We start from the raw sequence: 10045 nt of genomic DNA, 5'->3' as shown, positions 1-10045 counted from the left end.
TTTTCTCTATCCCCGAAGGGGAACGGATACACCATTTGAATCCTTTTGGGAATCAGAAACTTTTTAACCAGATTTTCCCACATTTTTTCAAAAAGGCTATTCAGTTCATGAGAAGGAGTAAACGTTACCTCAGGTTTCTTTCCCGTATACATACAGACCCTAGTATCAGGAACAGCAAGGTCCTCGGTGATATGCAACACGTCTTTTATTGCCACAATCATGTACTGAATGCTCTTTGCCAATTTTGGGTCTAATCTGGTATCACCATAATCGACACTGGAGTCAGTGTCCGTGTCAGTATCGGTGTCTGCTAACTGAGCAAAAAAGTACGTTTATGTGACCCCGAGGGGGTCTGGACTTGTGACAAACATCCTCCACAGATTTTTTCCAAACCTGGCTCTGAGACTCAGATTTATCTAATCTCTTATTAGATAAGAGGCACATTAGCATTCAAAACATTAACCCAATCAGGAGTCGGCGTTGCCGACAGGGTCACTCTCACAGCCGTTTCTACCCCTAACCCAGTCTCCTCCTGGGAAGAGCACTCCGCTTCAGACATGCCGACACACCTGTACCGACACCCACACTGGCCAAAAGGGGGACAGACCCACAGTAAAGCCTGTCAGAGAAACACAGAGGGAGTTTGCCAGCTCACAACCCAGCGCCTGACCCGGTTCTGAAACTCTAATATATATTGCCTCAGACCCTGCAGCGCTTTATACACTCAATTCTGCTGTGCCCCCCCCCCCGTTTTGCACCCTGTTACTTGGATAGCAGTGGTGAGGAAGGACCAGCGTCTCTGTAGCTCCGGAGAGAGTAGAGCTGTGAGGGCTAAGCCCCGCCCCCTCCCGGCACGCTTCAGCCCGCTCTTCTTAAAATGAATAACGCTGGCGGGGGTAAGAAATTTAGTGTCCCTGCACCCTAATTTCACTGTGCCAGCTAGAAAACGAGGTTTTTATGCTGCCCCCCCCCCCCCCCTCCTACAGTGTCTTTCTGTGTGTGGGAGCATGGTGCGCAGCGCGATCGCTGTGCGGTACCTCAAAGCCGTCACTGAAGTCTTCTTTTCCTCTGTCGCCACACATTGCCACAGGAGTCATCTTTGAAAAAGTCACTGGTTGCGTGACAAAACGCGTCAGGACTCCTCCCCCCTCTCTCACTGACTGACCGCACGCTCTGGGATACATCTCACAGCCCTATTCCACCGGCTACAGGAGCGAGCGGTACGCGTCCTAACACAGGACTTAGCCGACGTGTGAGTTCCGTGCGGCTGCTGTGGCCGATACTTCAGTCTCTCTCCCTTTGATCAGCAACGGACGGCGCACGTCCAGGGAGCATCGGAGGAGACCCACATATAGCTGGATCCTCGTGGCGGCTTTCATTCAATCAGCCGCACATCTGCCTTTTCCCTAAAATTGCAGCGGGCGGTGCACGCCCAGGGAAACTGAATTAACAGCAGTGGGATCCTGATCAGTACGGACAAACAGCTACGAATTCTCCCACTCTACAACTTATTGGGCATTTTGGATTCACCCGAGGACGCTCGGGTCCACTAGCCCTATTGGAGAGATAACTTAACATTCCATTGCTACCTATATACCGGCTTCCTGAACTCTGAGGCGATTTACACTATAGCCGAATATTTTAGAGCACACAATTGCCTTCAGCATTCTCTTTCACATTTAGCAACTGTGTTTCATTCAACAGCTATACATCTTTATACAGCAGTCTTGGCAACAGTGTTCTATAAGCATTGTAAACAACTTGCTACATTTGGACTGCCGTCAGCTATTCAGTTTTGCCTTACTGCTCTCTGTGTCTGTTGAAATAATATATGCAATTTATGTGAGCTTTAAATCTTCACACACGTGGCAATTCAGTGAGGACAGGGATTAGGTATTGCATTTTAGATATGAGCTTGTTATAAACAAAGTGTGTTTTATATTGATTTATTTGATAATAAATATTTATTCTATTTTCATCTGACTCCTTGGTTGTGAAAGAATTTAGGACTTCATGATGTCAAAATGAAATGAGCGCCTCTATTAATTCTTTTTTCTGATTTGCATAGAGGGAGGAGCCAGTTCACACCCCTTTTTCAAAGTCTTAAAGTGCCCATATCTCCTGCGGATCCCATCTATACCCCATGGTCTTTTTGGTGTCCCCAGCATCCTCTAGGACGTATGAGAAATAATACATTTGTAGTTCTTGTGGTACATTTGCACTTTATTGCCAGTGCTACTTCTAAAAAGCAGGTTTAAAGAGACAGAACAATTCTCTTACAATACATATTCTATCTGCAGCTTCACCTCTGCCACCTACCAACAACTCTCGCACCACCTATTACCTTAGTTTCAAGTGAACGCGGGCCCAAAGCACCTCTCACTCCATCCCTTACTGGCCTTATTGCATGGTGACACACCTCTCTCTTGCATTAATGATGCCAATAAATGTTTGTTATTGCTCAGGTTTAACTTGAAGGACCGAGATAAAACAAAGTGAAGATTATTTCCGGTCAGCATACCAGCGTTCGGGATGCCAGCAGTCGGAATACAGACACTGGTCAGAAAACCAACACCAGGATCCCTGACATAAATCACAATGCTGGTGCCAGAGTTTCCATTTCAAAATGATGCAGTTCTCAGTAGTTTTTGCGTCAGCATGGAACAGACAGACATAATGTTCTTAGAATATTAGTACAGATTAGCACGCCTTCTGAGTATCTCCTGCGCCATGGGAAATTCTTGTTAATTTATACACAAATGAACATAGTAGCAGTAGATATTTCAGGTCTAGCAATTAAATTGTTTTATTGAAACATAATTAAGGCAAGACAATAATGTTTTTAATCAGGATTCTAATATACTGACTTTAGGAAAACAATAGTTGTGCATTTTATTCACCCACCAGTGGGATCGGATATGTGTGCGCACATAAACCCCCTAAAACAGGCATAGCAAAAAAAAAAAAAAAAAAATATAGGACATTCATGGGAACATAGAAAAATAATGTGCGACTTATTGGTTTCGTAGCCCATAACTCCCTGAACCAGCATAAATACATTCTTCCTGCAGCATAAACATTATAGCAGCTTAATTGTGATCTCTCATAATAAATGGTCACTATAACTGTAACACATTACCAAGCCACATACATGGTGATATTCAATTAGTCACGATAATTTACCACAGCTAAAATCCCCGATAACCAGCCCTATCAGCCCCGTTTTTTTGAAAATACATAGATCCGGAAACTTATCATGGATCCTATACGTTTTCGACAAAAACAGAATTTATTTTCAGCGGAAAAAAAAAAATTAAATAGGAAGAAATTTTTTTTTTTTACAAAATTAACAATTTGTTAAATATTTATTTGCTCCCTATTTCCCTTTTTTTTCTTGAACAATTTCCGTAGCTAATTGAATATCTCCCATATAGAAGTCCTTTATAAAATCTGATACTAATGATTTAAAAACATTACTTTTTGTGCAAAATAAATGCACTACATTTCATTTGTCAAAGGTTATACTATTAATTGTAAACACACTGGCAATTGTAGGGGGGTGTCTACGCCCTAATGTCTGCCCTCAGCTGTACTTTACTATTTACTACTGAGCAAGCATCACAGCCAGGAGATTACTAAAAGGAATGGGACCATCATTCTAGATCCAAAGTAGGCCTCCCAGCCCAGTCCCAACACCTTAGTAGACTCTGCAAGCAGTGCTGCATGGAGAATAGAAATATACCACAACACAGACGTCATCTATGTGGAACCGAAAATGAACAGGCGTTTGTCCTATCCGAATTGGCTCTTCCTCTGTGCTGCTATTATCTGGCATCATTTAGTTGTCTTGCCACAGTTAGAATCTCTTTGGCTCCTCTGCTCAGTAACAGATCTGCAAGTTCGGTTCCCAAAGATTCTGCAGACGCCAGACTTTTATGAGGTACGCCAAGTGCTGTGATACCCACATGCTGGCAATCATCATTTGGTCCTTCCACTTCCTAGTAGACAAACAAACCAACGTGTGGATTAGTAATTGCCCTATATAACAATGTGACTTGTGGCCAGTATGGCATTGCTGATGGCAGTACTGTAGTACTTAGAAGACAAGTGGACCCCCTCCTCCAAATTAGTATTGAAAACTGTGTATGCTTATCTTAGGAGGAATTTTTAGCACTTATACTGGGAAGGTGGAACTATGGACCTGGCCAGACGAAGGGAAAGAAAGGGGTAATGTTCCGCCAGATATATTGGGCGATTTTAATAATAAGTAGCATTACAAGCAAAAAGTAACATACACAGTTAAAACAAAATAAATGGCTTGGTGGTTAAGCACACTAACCAATGTGCCAGAAATTAGCCAGCGTTACAAATGACAAAACAAGAGTTTTTCCTATTGCCTTCTTGTTCAAAAGACCTGCTAATAATATTCAAAGGGTATACGTCTCAAGTACATTTTGGAAATCCAAATATTTGAGATAAAGCAGAGATGTGCATTTCCCTGGTCATGGACCAACCTGAGAATGGAAGCGCTCAGAATAATAATATATCAAACATCCTGTTTTGTTCATACTTTAGACTGACTTGTAATTTAGGATCAGAGGCCTCTCTCACCTCATTCGGAAACACTATACAGCTCTGCATCGTCTCCTTCAGGCAGTCTGACCCATCAAGGCTGTAAACCGCTCCAGTAAGGTACAGCTGGGGAGAAGCACTGGCCAGTTAGATATGATTTAAGTGGGATACAGAAACGCAGCATGAAAAGGTTTATATCATACACTAGGCGATTCATAGTGCTCTACAGGTGCTCTCCACACCGTCGCAAGGGGCTACACCCCTTTAACCCTTGCATGTCTTTGGGGTCAGCAATATTTTTATTATATGGAGTATTACCTCCAATCATAATTTCGTGAGTGGTTAAATATTGCAATGACAAAGGGTGTGGGATGGTGAGATGTGTGTGGGATGGTAACCCCTTGTGACGGCGGGAACATCGCACGCAGGGAATGATGAATCACCTAGTGGTTGCTGTGGTTGGGGAGAGTGGTGAGTGACATGAATGGGGGAGGAGGTTCCGGGGGTGGGGGGGAGGGGCGGTTGCAGGGGTTCCGCGGTTGGGGAAGGGAGTCCTTAGGGTGTGGGTGTGTTTGTGTGGATGGGGGAGAGGGTATGTAGATGCTACTGGTGGGGGAGGGGCAGGTCCGTAGATGGAGGGGGTCTGGAGGTGCTGTCCGTGGGGGGGGGGCGGGGCAGGGTGGGATGGGTTGCAGATGTGCTGCGGGTGGGGGACGAGTGGTTGCGGGATGTCGCGCATGGGGTCTGTAGATGGTGGGGGAGGGGTGGCTGCAGGTGGGCCACGGATGGGGTAGGGGGCAGGAGGTGCTGTGGGTGGGGAAGGGGTGGGTGCAGAGGAGATGCTGTGGATGGGGGAGGTGCGGAGAAGTGGGGGCCATGGATGGTGGATGGGTTCCTGAGGCGCTGCGGGTGGTGGAGGTGCCATGTGTGGGGGAGGGGCAGGTGTGGGGCTGTTGTGGATGGGGGAGGTGTTACGGAGGCGCTGCAGGTGAGGAAGGTGCGGGGGTGACGCGGGTGGGGGAGTGGCAGGTGCGGGGGTGCCACGGTTTCGGTAGGGGGTCTGGAGGCGCCACGGGTGGCGGAGGGGCGTGTGCGGTGGATGGGGGTGGGGGTCTGGTGGCGCTGCGAGTGCTGGGGCGCCGTGGGTGGGGGAGGGGTGGATGCGGGTGGGGGGCTCAGGAGGCGGGATGTACTAACCTCTCCCGCTGCGGTATCTGGCTTATTGCATCTTGTGTGTTCTCCTCGGTAATAGGGTCACCGTCCGCTGCCTGTAGTTTTCTCCTCACTGCGCTTCCGCCTCATCACCGCCGCGGCCACTCAGTCCTGAACTCTCCTTAGCGGTTGATCAGCGCTGTGCTCCCCCCGTCAGTCGCGCGTGCACACTTGTCTCTGCTATGTGCCATAACCAGTGTGCGCATGCACAACTGACAGGGGGAGCGCAGCGCTGATCAACCGATACGGTGAGTTCAGGACTGAGTGGCCGCGGCGGTGATGAGGCAGAAGCGCAGTGAGGAGAAAACTACAGGCAGCGACGGGCAGCGTGCGGCGATCCTATTACCGAGTAGAACACACAGATACAGCAGTGGTAGAAGTTAGTACATCCCGCCCTGACTCCGCCCAGCGTTATATACAGAGTCACAGATCTGGGCTAATATACAGGAGATTTTCCAACAATTATAAACATGCTATTACCTGAGAATCCTTGATCGTTGTACTCACGGCTACAGGTACACTGCAGCCCCCCTCCTAGGAAAATAAAAGCAACATGAGGCATTTTGTGTGTCAGATACTATTAGAATTGTTTTAGTAATCTTCACTCTGCAATGTCAGACTGCGGATTTGCTCTATTAGGCCATTTCATAGCCACAGCCAGCCATGTATAATGCCCAAACTACAGCTGGACTAGCCACTCTACCTTCATGAACGGACAGAGTTTCCCATTCTTGTGAGATGTCCGTTTAATGTGGAATAAAATATTTACCCCTTTTTTATGTACACAAAATATGCACTATTGTCAGCACATTTGGTAGCATACTCTATAAAATATATTTATATTCTAAGCATTATATAAAGCAAAAATAGGTTAAAGTAGGAAAACTGTTTCAGCAACACCATTCCCTGTTACCATGGTGTGTAGAGGGTGCCATCTGGGTAGTGGCCATAAACTAGAACGGCTTGTAACAAACTCCTTTCCTCTACATCCTACAAGTGTCTAACATCTATTAGGAATTCAATTCAACAAACTAAGGACTTCATTCAGGACGGATTGCAGTTTCTGCTAAAATGCAGTTGCTGCGATCAAATAGTTGCCGCCCAGAAACAGAGAAAAAATGGCCATTGCAGAAATTACAAATGCATCGCAATGTGCGGTCTGATCGCAAAACCATATGCAATCACCGGAACATCAAAGATTTTTTCCATCTACGCCAGGAAAGGTTTCCACAATTCTGACGATGCGAGAGGCTGGAAGTGGTCATCGCTGACGTCAGATACCCTACTTAAAATTGCCTGGGCACGCCTGCGTTTTTTCAAACCCACCCACAAAATGCCATGTTTCCTCCCCTAAATGGTGGCTTCTTGTAAAATTTGTGGGTGTGCACGTGCAATGCAAACACTCGTTTGACAATCGGCCGGATTACGAATCTCAAATTTTGCAATCAAAGCAAAATAAAGGCCAAATGCTAGGAGGAAATAAACTCCACACTCAAAAGAACAGTCAAACCAGAAGGAAGAAAATAAATAAATAAATAGACGGATGGTAACAGATTGTCCCCCAGTTGGATTCAGAGAAACGTATTTAACGGCGAGTCCCAAAATTCTTATTTTCTCTTTCATCCTTACTGAGGACATTTCTACCTTGGGGGGGGGGGGTGGGGGGGAATTCCCGAAGCAGCCACTAAGAGGAGTGGTGTTCAGCTTTCAGCAGCACACAGAACTTTGCAGCCCAGCTGACAACTTTAGAAACAATCACATTGGGGGGGGAATTCAATTGTGCATCACGCTCACTGCTGGCCGTCTATAGTAATGGGTGTATATCAGAGCAATTCAATTGTTTCTCTGATCAGGAGCCCATAAGACACGACAGTCGCATTTTTTTCTCACAGCCTCTGGAGGTGCAAGAAAAAATGTCCATAGTTTGGCCGCCCAAACCCGGACTTTAGACACTCAATAGAGATCTTTAGATGGGTTTAGCTGCTTTTCAATGCTAAACCCGGTGCTTTCATCCAGTCATTCTTAGGGATGCCAATCTCACAACATGACTTCATAAAGCTCAAAGCTCCAATAAAAAACAAAGATGGTCACCCTTACAAAATGCAGGAAAAACAATATCCTGGTGTATGGTATTATGTGGGAAAGGGATACCACCTTTGCATGGAAGGTCTAGTATATAACAATACCCAATCCAGATTGAAAATTAAACATGGCACCATTCAGGACAAGGTTGCTAGCTCTGAATCTCAAAAGGCCTAGTCAACAGCCATAAAAAAATACCAGCTTTCATGAGAAATACTTGAAGTCAATCCTGTCCAAAGGTGGTTTCTCGAACGCAGAGAGCACTAAAATAAGGCACCAAGAAGGACGTAGTGGGATATGTGGTGGCTGTACATGAACCATGCCTTGTAGGAAGGTCTGTAGTCCCGGAAAATTAGCCAGATTGTGTTGAAAGAACAGAAAAGCCTGAGATTTTAAACTATATGAGTTGCCAGACAAATACCATCATGTAATCCATGGTGTAGTCCAATTAATGTATGGAACCTCTACCTTTGCACAAGAACACATATGCTCTTCTGGTAGTGGCAACGGCTCCCTCAACAAACAAAAAAAAAAAACGGGTCGTGACCTGGAAATCCTACCCGGGTAGCTACCTGGGTTGGATCCAAGAATGAACAGAGTAAGGGTGTAGTGTAAACGGGCTACCCAGGTCGTCTGACCCGGGACAATTTTACAGCAGGCATAGAGCCCATACCTCCCTGACCTCAGTGTCCCGCGGGCGGGAGGTTGAGGGAAGGGGGGGGGATTGACACAGCGCTGCTGTCTGTCCTGCTTTGCAGACAGCAGCGCTGGCTATGGAGGGTGTGTGCCGGAGGCTGGAGGCAGCCCAGCCGCTTCCCGTGTGCTGGGCTTGCCAGCTTGTGGGCACCTTCAAACCGAGGACATGCCCCTAGGGTCCCGATCTGCCAGTTTTGCCAGCGCTTGGAGGTGACGTCATCGTCGAGCGCCGGCCAGACGACACTGCACTCGGGTGCAGTGCCCATTTTTCTAACAACCAGTCCTGTGCAATTATCTTTAAATTCGCCACCGGTTGTAGAACAGAACTCATTTCTGGTCATCTATATGGCTGACACAGGAAGGCCACAGACAGCCTAGGTTTAGTGTTGTGAGATAAGAGGAAAACAAGCTGTCAAATCCAATATGGAAATGTTAGTCTGTTTTGTAAGAAGACCTACTGGGTAGGACATAAATGGTCTTTCAGTGATCAGAAAAAGTGATACAATATTCAGTGTTCCCCTGTAGAAGCAGCTAGACTTACCAGTTTTCTCATGAATGCCCTCTCAGCTATGCAGCGTAACACAGTCTCTGGGTCCTGTAAAGCGCCCACCATGTTCAAGATGTCCTGGTCTTTGGCCCTAACCTCCACTGCTAGTGCCCCCTACAGACAAAAAAAAAAAAATTCTACACATTAGGCCAATCACGTCAGGTTATTTCAACACTGTATTCAACTTTAAGCACGATACAACAGGATGCTGTGCGTACAATAGATGGCTATCCTGATAATTATTCTAAGGGTGGTATCCAATTAGCCCCGATCCATCGTTGGTGGATAAAAACAGGCAGATATCACGATTAATGACATGGTCATTATCGCGGTATCCAATTAGAGGCAGTTTTCATTGTACGAAAATGGACCTGCGATCGTCTGATATCACATGGTATCGGGGATAAGTCCCCGATACCATGTGTTATCGTGGCTCCAGCAGCCCGCTTATCGCGGATTATGCTTCGGGTGCCTGAGCATAATACTCGATAGCATAATACCCGAAAAATCCCGGGCACCCAAAGCATAATACCCGATAAATCCCGGGGAGGGGGAAATGCTGCATCGGGGCTAATAGGATAGCCCCCAAAAGGTTTATATGCAAAGAATGACATGACATTAGAATAGTAAAAAAGTTAGAGTCTGTGATTACTTACTTGACCCACAGCATACAGACACTCCTCGGGTGACAGGATCTGAGGAAGGGAAAACAAATAAGGCTGAAAGAGAAGCCTTGTATCCAGTCTGCAAATTTCTACTTTCTCTTGTGCAGGCCTGGCCAATTTGTGGCTCTTCAACTGCTGTGAATCAGTTGGTAAAGCATACTGGAACTTGTAGGTTAACAACAGCCGGAGAGCCACAGGTTGACTAGGCCTGCTCTAGTGTATTGCCATCATTTCTCATTGTGGGTAAAAGCTGGGATGGAATTCCATGTTC

General features: G+C 46.2%; 1 protein-coding gene across 2 annotated transcripts in view; it reads right to left on the bottom strand.

Annotated features, from left to right (window-relative positions):
- Positions 1 to 2781: 2781 nt before the first annotated feature.
- The window catches only part of HMBS (hydroxymethylbilane synthase), a 63409-nt gene continuing 56145 nt past the window's right edge, over positions 2782 to 10045 (bottom strand). For both annotated transcript variants that reach the window (XM_063942644.1, XM_063942643.1), the window contains exons 10-14: positions 9766 to 9804; positions 9104 to 9223; positions 6265 to 6318; positions 4612 to 4698; positions 2782 to 3998 (exon numbers count right to left, since the gene is read on the bottom strand). In XM_063942644.1, coding sequence (XP_063798714.1) covers positions 3825 to 3998; positions 4612 to 4698; positions 6265 to 6318; positions 9104 to 9223; positions 9766 to 9804 — 474 coding nt within the window. In that variant the 3' untranslated portion in view covers positions 2782 to 3824. The remainder of the gene's footprint in view (positions 3999 to 4611; positions 4699 to 6264; positions 6319 to 9103; positions 9224 to 9765; positions 9805 to 10045) is intronic.

This window comes from Pseudophryne corroboree, chromosome 10 (assembly GCF_028390025.1).
Source record: "Pseudophryne corroboree isolate aPseCor3 chromosome 10, aPseCor3.hap2, whole genome shotgun sequence".
NCBI classification, from domain to species: domain Eukaryota; kingdom Metazoa; phylum Chordata; class Amphibia; order Anura; family Myobatrachidae; genus Pseudophryne; species Pseudophryne corroboree.
Note: the sequence above shows the minus strand (reverse complement) of the source record. Positions and strands in the feature narration are given on the sequence as shown.